This window comes from Phyllobates terribilis, unplaced genomic scaffold (genome assembly GCF_046119375.1).
Source record: "Phyllobates terribilis strain yellow unplaced genomic scaffold, ASM4611937v1 Scaffold_1__5_contigs__length_1240528914, whole genome shotgun sequence".
Taxonomy (NCBI): domain Eukaryota; kingdom Metazoa; phylum Chordata; class Amphibia; order Anura; family Dendrobatidae; genus Phyllobates; species Phyllobates terribilis.
This window is the reverse complement of record NW_027362761.1, coordinates 863,493,864-863,508,904: the sequence shown is the minus strand read 5'-3', so window position 1 is coordinate 863,508,904 and position 15,041 is coordinate 863,493,864. Positions and strand designations below refer to the sequence as shown.

The 15,041-nt window shown below is 40.9% G+C and overlaps 1 protein-coding gene across 5 annotated transcripts in view; it reads left to right on the top strand.

Annotated features, from left to right (window-relative positions):
• The window catches only part of LOC141153860 (NACHT, LRR and PYD domains-containing protein 3-like), a 128,517-nt gene that overhangs the window by 41,274 nt on the left and 72,202 nt on the right, over nucleotides 1-15,041 (top strand). For all 5 annotated transcript variants that reach the window (XM_073639112.1, XM_073639096.1, XM_073639103.1 and 2 more), the window contains one exon: nucleotides 2,463-2,549. In XM_073639112.1, the coding sequence (XP_073495213.1) occupies nucleotides 2,463-2,549 (87 nt within the window). The remainder of the gene's footprint in view (nucleotides 1-2,462; nucleotides 2,550-15,041) is intronic.

The following is a 15,041-nucleotide window of genomic DNA, read 5'->3' as shown; positions in this document are numbered from 1 at the left end:
TTGCTTAGCTCTATTCCTCCCATTCTGTATATGCTTTTTTCATTTTTATTGCCCAGATGTAGTACTTTGCATTTTTCCCTGTTAAAAACCATTCTGTTGGTTGCTGCCCACTGCTCCAGTTTATTTAGGTCTTTTTGAATCCTCTCTCTCTCTTCTCTAGTATTAGCTATCCCTCCTAGCTTTGTGTCATCAGCAAATTTAATCAGTTTACCCTCAATTCCTTCATCTAAATCATTGATAAAGATGTTGAACAATACAGGTCCCAGGACAGAGCCCTGTGGTACCCCACTTGAGACATTCATCCAGCTGGATGTGAAGCCATTTACAACCACCCTTTGAGTCCGATCACTAAGCCAGTTATGAATCCACCTAACAGTTGCCTGGTCCATTGCATACTTGGTCATTTTTTCAATAAGGATGGTGTGAGATACTTTGTCAAATGCTTTGCTGAAGTCAAGATATACTATATCTACAGCATTTCCCTGATCCACCCAGTCAGTGATTCTGTCATAGAAGGAAATTAAGTTAGTCTGACATGACTTGTTAGTTACAAACCCATGCTGACTCTGGTTAATCACTTCATTCTTATCCATGTACTTACATACATGTTGTTTAATAATTTGTTCAAAGATCTTTCCTGGTATAGAAGTCAGACTCACCGGCCTATAATTCCCTGGGTCCACCTTCTTCCCCTTTTTGAAGATAGGAACAACATTTGCTCTTCTCCAGTCTTCTGGGACTTCTCCTGTTCTCCAAGAATTTTCAAAGATTATGGAGAGTGGTTCTAAAATTTATTCTACGATCTCCTTCAGTACTCTGGGGTGTAATTCATCTGGACCTGGAGACTTGAACTCATTTATGTTAGCTAAATATTCCCTCACAATCTTTCTGTTTACAGATAACTTGGATTCCTCTATTCCTTTAAAAGGACAGTGAAGATCAGTTGATGTTACATTTTCTTTCTGAGAGAAAACAGATGCAAAATAGGAGTTAAAAAGTTCGGCCTTCTCAACATCCTCTCTTACCATTTCTCCATTTTCATCCTGTAAAAATCCTATAGCATCTTTGACTTTTCTTTTACTTTTGACATACCCCCAAAATCCTTTTTTATTGCTTTTGACATCTCTTGCAAGCCTTAATTCATTGTCAGCTTTAGCTAACCTGATACGTGCCCTACAGGATCTGCAGACTGCATTATAATCTTCTTTAGATATGCCTCCCTCTTTCCATTTAAAAAACATTTCTTTCTTTCTTTTTAGCATGTGTTTAAGTTCTGTGTTCATCCATCCTGGTTTCCTTAAATTGATTTGCCTTGCCTTGTTAACTACTTGAAGACCGATCAACAGTTTAAGGCTACGGTCCCACTATCAGTATTCGGTTAATATGTTTTCTCAGCAGTGGAAGCCAAAACCAGGAGTGGGTGATAAATGCAGAATTGGTGACTTGTTTCTATTATACCTTTTCTCTGATTGTTCCTCACCTGGTTTTGGCTCTCACTCCTGAGAAAAACTACTGACCGAATACTGACCAAATACTGATAGTGGGGTCGTAGCCTAAGACATAGTAACTGGCTAATATGACAGCGGCAGTTACAGGAAAAGTCAACAATATTAAAAAAAATGTGGTCAAATATTGAACTGCCCTCAAAGGTCTTTTATGGCTTTTTGTGGTACACAAAGTGTAAAATAAAGAAAAAATAAATCAAAAGAAAACAAAAAAAGCTATTTTCAGTCTGAACTGCTGTTTTAGCGCCACCCACTTGTAGCCTTTTTAAACAGCTGATTGGCAGAGATACCAGTAGTTGGACCCCAACCAATTTAATATTGATGACTAATCCTAAAAATAATTCATCAATTGTTTAAGTTAGCTATATACATTAGAATATTATTGGATGGACCCGTCAATTTCAGCAGTACAGACCAATCATTCTAATGTGTATGTTGGAGTGAGATGGATTGGACACGTTGAATCTCAATGCCAGATCCTTTTGATCCCAAGTTGAGCCGAGCATGCATGTGCATCGGGGGTCGATTGGTAGATGTGACTAGAACATTCTGTAAGCAACTATTTAATGAGTATGGCCACTTTTAGTAAGGTTAGCCTCCTGTGCGATAAACACTTTCAGGAGTGAAAAAGTGAAAAAAGCAGTCAATGTGAGAAAATAGGAATGCACCTGACTAATCATTAACCTGGGAAAGAGAACTGCACCCCTTCTCGCTGCCTGTTGTTAGGGCACTACTGCTATAATCAATCGTTATCAAGGGTCCCTAGCCAGGCTTTACAGTGCAGCGCTACTTCTGTTTGGCTCAAAATACACTTAATATTGTTCAAAAGCAAATCAACCAAAATATCAGTCCTAAAAGAAGAACATTAACTTTTATGTACTTGTGTATGATAACAAAGGGGCATGATTACAAAAAAAAAAGTCTTGAACATCTGTGTTTTGTAACTTGAATCCTTAGGCTCGGTGAAAATAACCTGAATATTGAAGCAATCGCAATTCTCTCCAACATTTTAATGTCTCCAGACTGCAAAATGGAACTTTTGGGGTAGGTATAATTGTGTTACATTCCCTTTATAACTACAATTGCAGAGCTATTGAAAGTACATTTCCAGGATTTTCTTAAGTTGTAGACAAAACTTCTGCGATACATTTTGCTCATCCTATTAAATTGTTTTTTCTTGCAGTTTACGGCTTACATATGATGTAAAATAATGCAATTGATGCACAAACAATGTGGCAGGAGACATTTTTCTGACTTGTGAAAAAAAAGACACTTCAACTGGATGGACAAAACGGGAATTGGATGTTTCGCCCCCAGCAGTTCGCCCCCAGCAATTCGCCTCCGGGTACATTTCGCCCCCACACATTTCGTCCCCAGCATTTGGCCCCCAGGATGTTTTGCCCCGCACATCTCACCCCCGCACATATCACCCCCAGTTCGAAATGTCTGGGGGCGAAACGTACGGGTGCGAAATGTGCAGGAGCGAATCTTCCTGGGGGCGAAATGATAGGGGCAAAATGTGCGGGGGCGAAATGTACCTGGGGGCGAACAGATGGGGCGAACTGCTGGGGGCAAATTGCTGGGGGCGAACTGCTGGGGGCGAAACTTCCTATAACCTAACCAGCAGATATAGAGCTAATCTGTAGGTTAAAACCATTGTAAACCTGCCCGGCGCCAGCATTTAGCCCATGCTATCGGGAGGAAATTAACTTTATTCCCCCCAGTAGTGTTCGGGTTTCAGTCATGGGGACGGCACCAGCGCGGGTTTAGTCACCGCTCTGTGAATGGAGTCCAGTGGCGGCTGTAACCTCTCCCCGGCTCTGACTGACAGTGGCTCAGCATTAGGGCTAGCAGTCAGTCAGTATGGGGGGTCAGTATGGAAGACATCCTTTTTACCTCAGTGTTTCATTTGTATTTAATTTGTTTTTAACTGATTCAATGTAAAAAAAAAGTTCATCAGTTTATATCCTCCATAATGGATGAGAAAAAAAAACATAAAAAAAAATGCTCTGTTTTACAATAATGTAAAAATGGAAACCGATGTATGAATGTAGCCAATTTCAAAACAGACCCAATTTCAGCAGTGTTTTAGAGCAGATTTTCATCAGTGTTTGGTCATGTCACCAGTTTTTCTGAAAAACACATATAGAATTCGTACAGAAAATACATATAGAGAGTATCGAATGTGTACAACCGGTCTTACATAGTAGCTTGTAGCAGAACAATGTAACAAACTTTTCTGCGTTTACCCCTTTCTGACGTCAGGCATAATAATACGTACCTGCGCCCTAGGCCTTATTGACCAGGTACGTATTTTTACACCTTGGCGATTGCACCCGCACAGCTGCCGGGTGACAGCTGATTTTGCTATGCAAGTGATAAGCCTGCAAAAATTGAAAGTCCAATAGGGGGACAAACTGTAAGTTAAATAAAGTGTCAGAAAGAGGAAAAAAAATTAAAAAAATGTATGCTTGCCTTGACGTGCTAGAGCTGGTATGTCACTCTCCACAAGGAGAAGCGTTACCCCTTAGACCTCAGTCCAAAGCCTCTCACTTAGCCAAATCAGTTCTCATACCTTGCACTGACGAGGGCCAACAGCCCGAAACACTGTGTCTACAAATTGAGATTCTGATTTGGCTTTTATCCTAAGTCATATTGCAAGGCTCATTAAAGGTCAACTGTGACTTGTAGGATTGCTGCTTCCAATAGGTGGCGCTATAGAGTTCAAGTCCTCTTTTTCTCTGAAGAGGCAATTTGCATATTAAATTTCCCAGAGGAACATTGCACGGCGAATAAGTCTCCTTACCTTGACGTGTCAGAGATGGCATGTCACTCTCCACAAGGAGAAATGTTACCCCTTGAAAAATATTGTAAAAATTTAAAAAAATAATAATAATAATCCAAAAAAATATATATACTGTACCCATAAATAAATATTATTATGAAAAAAAACACAAAAAACAATAAAAGTACAAATATTTGGTATCCACGTCCGGAGCGACCTGACCTTTAAAACTGTCCCACTAGTTAACCCCTTTAGTGAACACGGTAAAAAATAAAATAAAAAGCGAAGCAAAAAACGATGCTTTATCATCATACCGCCAAACAAAAAATGGAATAAAACACGATTAAAAATACAAATGTAAATAAAATGGTACCTCTGAAAACGTCATCTTGTCCCACAACAAACAAGCTGCCATACAGCTCCATCAGCCAAAAAATAAAAAGTTATAGCTCTCAGAATAAAGTGATGCAAAAAAATTTTTTTTTTCTATAAAATAGTTATTATTGTGTAAAAGCACTAAAACATAAGAACGATACAAATGTGGTACCGCTATAAATGTACTGACCTGAAGAATAAAGCTACCGTATCAATTTTACCACACGTGGAACGGCATAAACCCCCCCCCAAGCAATTTCTGAATTGTTGTTTTTTGTTTATTCTGCCTCCTAAAAATCGGAATAGAAAGCGATCAAAAAATGTCACCTGCCCGAAAATGGTACCAAGAAAACGTCAACTTCTTCCACACAAAACAAGCTGTCACATGACTCTGTCGGCCGAAATATGGAAAAATTATAGCTCTCAAAATATGGTGATGCAAAAACTAGTCTTTGAAAAAAAAAAGTTTTTTTTTAGTGTGTGACAGCTGTCAATCATAAAAACCCAATATAAATCCGGTATTGCTGTAATCACACCGAGCCGAAGAATAAAGTCGCTTAATCACTTATACTGCATGAGGAATGGCGTAAAAAATAAACTCTAGGGTTGGGGTTGTGCTAGGGTTAGGGTTGTGCTAGGGTTAGGATTGTGCTAGGGTTAGGGATGTGCTAGGGTTAGGGATGTGCTAGGGTTGTGCTAGGGTTAGGGTTGTGCTAGGGTTAGGGTTACGGTTAGGGTTGTGCTAGAATTAGGGTTACAGTTAGGGTTGTGTTAGGGTTAGGGTTGTACTAGGGTTAGGGTTGTGCTAAGGTTAGGCTTGTGCTAGGGTTAGGGTTGTGCTAGCGTTGTGCTAGGGTTAGGGTTGTGCTAGGGTTATGGTTAGGGTTGTACTAGGATTAGAGTTACGGTTACGGTTGTCTTAGGGTTTTGCTAGGGTTGTGCTAGGGTTAGGGTTGTGCTAAGGTTAGGCTTGTGCTAGGGTTAGGGTAATGCCAGCGATGTGCTAGGCTTAGGGTTGTGCTAAGGTTAGGGTTGTGCTAGGGTTGTTTTCTTCCACATTCCAAAAATTCCTGTGAAGCACCTGAAGGGTTTATAAACTTCTAGAATGTGGTTTTGAGCACCTTGAGGGGTGCAGTTTTTAGAATGATGTCACTTTTGGTTTTTTTCTGTCATAAAAACCCCTCGAAGTGACTTCAGATGTGATGTGGTCCCTAAAAAAAATGGTTTTGTAAAAAAAATTTTGGTTCCAAAATTGTGCTGATGTAAAGTAGACATGTGGGAAATGTTATTTATTAACTATTTTGTGTGACATATCTCTGTGATTTAAGGGCATGAAAATTAAAATTTTGAAAATTGCAAAATTTTCAAAATTTTTGCCAAATTTCCATTTTTTTCACAAATAAATGCAAGACATATCAAATTTTACCATGACGTACAATATGTCAGCAAAAATTAATCTCAGAATCACTGGGATCCGCTGAAGCGCTCCAGAGTTATTACCTCATAAAGTGACACTGGTCAGAATTGTAAAACTTGGCCTGGTCAACGTGCAAACCACCTTTGGGGGTACAGGGGTTAAAAAGGTTGTCCGGTTTGCTACCTATGCTTTGAAATAAGTGCTGCTTACCTGCTAAAGGCCCTACCACTCAAGTGCTACCTCTTTCATTGCTCCTCAATGGTTATGTTTATAGAGCTTCAATAGGAATCTAAGGTCTAAAACGCTTGTCTGCTACAACCAGGCATTTCTTTTCATAAAACCTGACAACTCCTTTAAAAGTATTTGTATTTTATTGTTAGGCCAAGTTCACACAACCATATTTTCGGTCCGAGTGACATTCAGACCAATGTTATTCAATTGCACTATTCAGATGAGAGGTTTTTTTTTCATGGACCAAATCGGTGCTTGAAAAATAATTGCGGCATGCACTAGGTTCCAGTATATTTCGGATGAGACTCAACTATTCTAGTCTATAGGTGGGCAAAAAAATCAGATCCCATACAGTTCAATCATGTAACATCCGATTTTTACGAATATATTGCAATTCTTTAGCATCGGAAACTGTATTTAGTTTTGTCAATTTTAATAACTGCTGATATATAAAAACCAGTACAATTGGAGGACATATAGAGGACCATTGAGATAAAAATTGCCTGTTTTTTTTTCCGGATGAAACTAGGATGATTTTTTTATGCTCTAGTGTGAACTTAGCAGTGTGAATGATCAATCAGGCAAGGCTTGTTCTTGGGGTTTTTTCACACCTCAGTGGTTTTTCTCATATGGAAAAAATGGTCCGAATTTCGGTTTCATTGATGTCAGATTTTCCACAATGTCTGATCAGTTTTTGCCATGAGAATTTCCTCAGATTTTCTCATCTGAAAAAAAAAACAAAGAAACTGCTGCTCAAACTTCTCCTATCAAACAGGCCATAAAAAACATTTTTTTTTCAGTGAATCATAGACTTGCATCGGCGAATTTAATCCATGGCTCAGCTTAAAGTCAGACATGTCTCCGTGATTTTGAGCACACTGCTCGGTCCGCAAATATATACTGACATGTGAACAGCCCCATAGACTATAATGTATATGAGTTCTATCCGTGAAATATAGCGATAGAACTCTCCAGTATACAGTTTCCTCATGTCTAAACATCTATTTTAGTTCAGCAGTAAAGCTGTACGGGATGAATCATGTGAAAATAACATTGCTGTCTCTGGAGGTTTTAGGTGGTTCCCTATTTAACATTGTGGTTTCCTATTTCTTCATTGTACAGTATCTTTGTGAAACCTTTTATAAATTCTAAGTAATAAATTTTGCAGAAATACAAAGTAAAGCTCTTTCTTTGAATTTGCATCCTACTCCAAAAATACTATTTAAAGAAGAAAAAGAAGTGAAAGGCAACAGAATTCTGGAACCCAGCAGTGTTTCAATTCCTTTACTTTACAATTGCTTCCCAGAATCTTCACAGTTTGAACTTGTGCCCAGTATAGTCAATGGGGCTGTTCACATTTTTGTGTATTTTTGTAGACTGAGTAGTTCGCACATTATCATTGAGACTTGTCCGATTTTGGCCTGAGTCTCGGATCAATCTAACCTGTGCAAGTCTAGGGGTCTGCGAAAAAAAATCGGACAGCCTTCAGACAGCACATTCATGCTGTATGCTATCTGTTCTTTCACAGACTGTTTGATAGGAGGAAATTGAGAAACCTTCATACCTTGAAAAAACTGAGAAAAACTCTGATCAAACTTTGATGGTAAAAACTGACTCTGAGCAGACTGATGAAAATCTGATAAAAAATTCTAATGAAACTTGGACCATTTTTTGCTTAAGAAAAAAATTCACTGACAACTGAATGAACCCTTAAGTGTACATATGAGGAACCTACTGATCTTTTAAGAGGTCATATAAGTAAATGTTATAGTGAAGTCCAAGTTCCCAAGGGGTCATCGAATCTCATGTCATACATAGATGGGGTAGTAAATTTGCTGTCATGAGTAGAGATAGTAATGGCATGAAGTGGTGAGTGGAGTTAACTGTGCCAGGTGTTAGAGTAGCACATAGCACTGTATACTTTTTAGGGATGTCACCACCCCGTAGCGCTGCCCTTTCTGTCGACAAGATTTTTTGTGCCAATATTCTTACCATATTTTGATTTTGTTAGAACATTTCTCAGTAAAGTCATAGGTGTATTGTTATGTAATAAATGGTTATGTCTGGAAGGCCAAAACCCCAAGTTCTTTTGTAAGAGTAAGCTGTTTATACATAGGATAACTTTTTTTGTCTTTGAGTTTGAGAATAACTGGCTACCTGGCTGCTTCACTTCCTTTCCACTGACATCCCCACTATCATAATGGGTGACTTCAACATCCCCATTGACACTCCCCACTCGTCTGTCTCTAAGCTCCTATCCCTCACTTCCTCCTTTGGACTCACTCAATGGTCTTCCACACCCACCCACAAAGATGGCCACACACTGGACCTCATCTTCACCCGCCTCTGTTCCCTATCTAACCTCTCTAACTCACCACTCCCTCTCTCTGACCATAACCTCCTCACATTCTCTACCCTCTCCTCTCCGGGTGCACAATCCCCACTCCACAAACTCACACACCCTCGCAGAAATCTCAAACACCTTGACCTACACTCTCTCTCTGAATCCCTCCTTCCTCTCACAGACATAAATTCCTTACACGATGCAGACGTTGCTGCTGCTTCATATAACACCACAATAGCTTCAGCTCTAGACTCGATCGCCCCTCTCACACACACCACACCTCGCACATTCAACAGGCAACCCTGGCACACTAAACTTACCAAAGAACTGCGCCGGGCCTCCAGGGTTGCGGAGCGGAGATGGAAAAGGTCTCACTCCATCGAGCACTTCATCGCATTCAAGCAATCCCTCACTAATTTCAAGTCCGCACTCACTACAGCAAAACAAACCTACTTCTCATCTCTCATATCCTCCCTATCTCACAACCCTAAACAGCTATTTAACACTTTCAACTCTCTCCTTCGTCCCCCAGCACCTCCTCCCTCTTCTCTCATCTCAGCCGACGACTTTGCCTCATTCTTCAAACAGAAGATTGACACCATCAGACAAAACTTTGGCCTAAAGTCCACGCAACCCCTCCTCATATCTACTCAACCCTCCTCCTCCAAACCCCACTTCTCCACCATTACAGAAGGTCAAGTCTCCTCTTTACTCTCCAAATCACACCTCACCACCTGCGAACTTGACCCAATCCCATCCCACCTCATCACTAACCTCACCACAGTCTTCATCCCAACCCTAACCCACCTCTTCAATCTATCACTAACAACCGGAGTCTTCCCCTCATGTTTCAAACATGCCGCAATCACACCCATCCTCAAAAAGCCCTCCCTTGACCCTTCCTCTCTGACCAGCTACCGCCCCATATCACTCCTCCCCTTTGCCTCAAAACTTCTAGAACAACATGTCCACCTTGAACTGTCCTCCCACCTCTCCTCCTGCTCCCTCTTCGACCGTCTACAATCTGGCTTCCGACCGCATCACTCGACTGAAACTGCCCTGACCAAAGTCACCAATGACCTACTAAATGCCAAATCCAAGCAACACTACTCCATCCTCCTCCTTCTGGACCTGTCATCTGCCTTTGACACAGTGGACCATTCCCTCTTACTCCAGATTCTCTCATCTCTTGGCATCACGGACTTGGCTCTATCTTGGATCTCCTCATACTTAACAGACAGGACATTCAGCGTCTCCCACTCACGCACCACCTCCTCATCTCGCCCCCTATCTGTCGGTGTCCCCCAAGGTTCAGTTCTAGGACCTCTGCTCTTCTCCATCTACACCTTCGGCCTGGGACAGCTCATAGAGTCTCACGGCTTTCAGTATCACCTCTATGCTGACGACACACAGATCTACCTCTCTGGACCCGATATCTCCTCCCTACTAACCAGAATCCCACAATGTCTGTCCGCCATCTCATCCTTCTTCTCCGACAGGTTTCTAAAACTCAACATGGATAAAACAGAGTTCATCATCTTTCCACCCTCTCATTCACATCCCCCATCCGACCTATCCATCAACGTCAATGGCTGTTCACTCTCCCCAGTCCCACAAGCTCGCTGCCTTGGGGTAACCCTGGACTCTGATCTCTCCTTCAAGCCACATATCCAAGCCCTTTCCACCTCCTGCCGACTCCAACTCAAAAACATCTCCCGGATCCGTGCATTCCTCAGCAAAGACTCTGCAAAAACACTAGTGCATGCCCTCATCATATCCCGCCTCGACTACTGCAACCTCCTGCTCCGTGGCATCCCTTCCAACACTCTTGCACCTCTCCAATCTATCCTAAACTCTGCTGCTCGACTAATCCACCTGTCCCCCCGCTATTCCCCGGCCTCTCCTCTCTGTCAATCCCTTCACTGGCTCCCCATTGCCCAGAGAATTCAGTTCAAAACTCTAACCATGGCATACAAAGCCATCCACAACCTGTCTCCCCCATACATCTGTGACCTAGTCTCCCGGTACTTACCTGCACGCAACCTCCGATCCTCACAAGATCTCCTGCTCTACTCCCCTCTTATCTCCTCCTCCCACAATCGTATACAAGATTTCTCCCGTGCTTCCCCCCTACTCTGGAACTCTCTACCCCAACATATCAGACTCTCGCCGACCGTGGAAACCTTCAAAAGGAACCTGAAGACCCACCTCTTCCGACAAGCCTACAACCTGCAGTAAACACCACTGCACGACCAGCTCTACCCTCACCTACTGTATCCTCACCCATCCCTTGTAGACTGTGAGCCCTCGCGGGCAGGGTCCTCGCTCCTCCTGTACCAGTCGCTGACTCGTTTTGTTAAGATTATGTAAATGCTTTTGTTATGTATATCCCTATCACATGTAAAGCGCCATGGAATAAATGGCGCTATAATAATAAATAATAATAAATAATAATAATAACTGTCTGATTTGCAATAGGATGAAAGTAAAAATATAGGATTTGTTTGGAGGAAGTGAAACTTTGGCATGATGTACGATTTTACAATATTTTTATGTCTTATCCATGTGACCAATGGGATGCCCAGTTCCTTAATCTGCTTGGTAACTTTATTCTGAAGCTGGAGATAATTAAGAGAGCAGACATTTTGCATTTCCATTTAGAGAAGTTGACCTTGAAATTAAAAAGGGAAAGTTTATTGCATTGATAATAAGGCAAATATTCCGCAAATGGTGCCATCTGGTGCTCCACAACTCCCATGTTAACACCACTCTTTCTGGGTGGTGACAAATCCCTTGAATTAGCATTTCAAGGATTAGAATAGATAGGACAGGAGAAAAGGAACACCATAGGAATCTGGAAAGGAGGAGAGAGAGAGTACTGTTGACACAGACCCTAGTGCACACGGATCTATGGAATCTGAAAGTGCCACTGATAAATTTGGGCTTGAATCCAAATTTCAAAAGAGCTTGTTTCATGAAGGAACCCGTGAACATGGAATTGCTACACAACACAAAGCATACAAAGATATTGACTACTGCCAAGTATGACCAGGACACATTTGAGATGGACAATGACAAACTGGAAATTGTAAAGGGTTTCAACCTACTCGGATCAATGATAACTAAAGATGCAGCGATGACACCGGAAGTCAATATGAGACTACGAGGGTGAAAATCAGCAATAAAGTCACTGGACAAGTTCTTCAAATCGAGAAACATTTCACTGGTGACAAAAACAAGGCTCGTACATGGTTTGGTCTTTTCTGTGGAAACATATGGATGCAAAACCTGGGCGATAAAAAAAGAAGACAGAAGAAGAATCGACAACTTCGAAATGTGGTGCTGGAGAAAAATGTTATCAATACCATGGATGGCAAGAAGAACAAACAAATTTTGGAACAAATCAAGCCAGACATATCACTCACAGCAAGAATCACCAAGCTACGACTTGCCTACTTTGAACACTTCAGGCGAAGAGTGTAATCAGTGGAGAAGGGCATTATGGTCGGAGGTATAGAAGGAAAAAGGTGAAGAGGAATAAGAGGAAAAGGTGAAGAGGAAAAAGATAATGACAGAGAAGACTCCGGTGGACCTTTCTAGGTTTGCACAAGATAGATCTTCCTACAGAGCATTCATACATCTAGTTGCCATGGCTCAAGATTGAGCCGAAGGCGAGCTAAAATAAATAAATAATGCTTCATGAATTTCCAGTCTACCGTGTCAAATGCCTTCTCGGTCATCTATGATGAGAAGAATCAATAAAGTTTTCTCTTTGGTGACATTATGAATGACTTTGGGTGATCTTAAAAGCATTAGCTCGGCCCCATCTCCCTTTACTAAAGTCTGTTTGTTTCCAGTTAATAGGTTTGGAGAGTAGTAAGGAAATCCTGATAGCAGATACTAGTATTTTAGCCTATCTTTAACCCGTATTGTGGAGCTCTTACTGGAAAAGCACTGTATATAGTATTTATAGTGAATGGTTCATAAAATGGTTAGTTGTGGGCAAAAACGTGTTAATTTTATAGCTCAGAAGAAAATGACAAAACAGGCATGGTTAGTTCAAGGTAATTCTAAAAATGAAATACAAAAATATGTTAGAGACTTTCTTGGACAATTAGGCTTAATTTATATATGATATCAAATGAGTGTCGGAAAATCTCTTATCAGTCACGTCCGTATGTTGCAGAGATAATTGCATCCATGTATAGATTCATATACTTTTCCGTTTCATGGATGGGCAAACATGCTACGTGCCATTCGGCAAAATTGAAACAATCCCACTATATTCCGCGTTTAACGATACTAGTATATATTACTAATATTAACCCCTTCATCGCCTTGGGATTTTCTGTTTTTGCGTTTTAATTTTTTGCTCCCCTTCTTGCCAGAGCCATAACTTTTTATTTTTCCGTCAATATTGCTGTGTGAGGGCTTGTTTTTTGTGGGATGATATGTTCTTTTGAACACCACCATTGATTTTACCATATAGTGTACTGGAAAACAGGAAAAAAATTCCAAGTGTGGTGAAATTGCAAAAAAAAGTGCAATTCCACAATTGTTTTTTTTTTTTTTCTACCATGTTCACTAAATGATAAAACTGACCTGCTAATATGATTCTCTAGGTCATTACGAGTACGTAGACACCAAACATGTATAGGTTCTTTTTCATTTAAGTGGTGAAAAAAAATCCCAAATTTGTAAAAAGAAAAAAAAATGGCGCCATTTTCCGAGACCCGTAGCGTCTACATTGTTCAGGATCTGGGGTTGGGTGAGGGCTTATTATTTACGTGCCAATCTTATGTTTTTATTGATACCATTTTGCGGTAGATACAGTGTTTTGATCGCCTATTATTGCATTTTATTGCAGTGTTGCAGTGACCAAAAAAACATAATTCTGGCGTTTTGATTTTTTTTCTCGTTACCCCGTTTTTACCAATCAAATTAATTCTTTTTATATTTTGATAGATCGGGCGTTTATGAACGTGACGATACCAAATATGTGTATTTTTGACTTTTTATTGTTTTATTTTGAATGGGGCAAAGGGGGTGATTTGAACTTTTATATTTTTTTACAAACATTTTTCTTTTACTTTTTATACGCTTCAATAGTCTCCTTAGGAGATTTGAAGCTGCAGTCATCGGATCGTTTGTGCTACTGTTACACGCACGCCGCTAGGTTCAGATAGGGTGAGACGGGTTTCATGAATTCTTTGGAATCCTGGGGGAACCGTTACTCAGGGCAACCATATTCTGCAGCTTCTCTCAGGCACATGATAGATTCAATTGCTGACCAGACACATCTGACAAGAGTCTTCATAAACAGTTAAACAGTGGAGTTTAATCAAGAACGGCCAGTACCATTTAACTCTTCGAAGCAACAGGCTTCTCCACAGTACAGTCTATTAAAGCAGGCACAGTAACATCAGTCTGTCTAGTAGCATAATTCAGCACAGATTAGATCTCTTTGCAGCACACTTCTATGCATACACAACCACAGGTTTTTTCTTCACAAGGACACAATAGTGCACAGCATTCTTTATCCTGCATGGAGTTGGAGGGGGGAGGTAGAGAGTTTGATGAGGTAGATGATCCCTGTGACACGATTCCTTCCAGTCCTTATCTTTCTGCCCGATAATACTCTGCACTGTTAGTTCAGGGAGTCTATCTGACCTGTCTTTAGCTTCCCTCCTGACCTGAATTCTGTTCACTTGCCTTCTGTGAGATACAGATCATACACCACCTTTCTCTTCAGCTCCAGCCAGACTAAAAATCAAGTTCCCCACAATCCACCTGGGGCTCTGCTAAACACTCCCTGTCTCCTGTGACTGTTAACTCTTATAGTTGCTGGATGCTTTTGAAGCATCAATCTGACCAATTCTGAGACAGTGGTGAATGTTGAGTAACTTTATATACAAATGGGCATTGTCAAATTGGCATAATATTTATAAACATTGATAACAACCTATTCTATGACCTTTTTCTTGTGGTACTCCTGTAAGAAATAAACAATTAACACAATTAACTCAATCAGGGTCTCTTCAGCTGGAGCTTTTCGTACATCTTCAACCAGCTCTCTCTCTCACTAGGCATTAACAGTTCTTTGTTTCTACAAAGTCTTTTAAGGAAATTCAAAGCATGAAAACAAGTCTTTCCACCAGGCAACATCTTCCATACTGCCTCTAGGTGGTGAATACTACTCAAGTGGGCTTACCTGGTCCACAGGCAGAGATACCTGTTTCCAGTCAACAGTCCTTGGCACTTGACTCGGTTCACCAAGTGTCTCGTACGTCAGCATCATGGACCTCCTCACTTCTCGAGTCGACATCCTCCTAGTGGGTTGTTCCTCAGATACCACGGGTTCTTCGGTCACAGGAGTTTATGCCG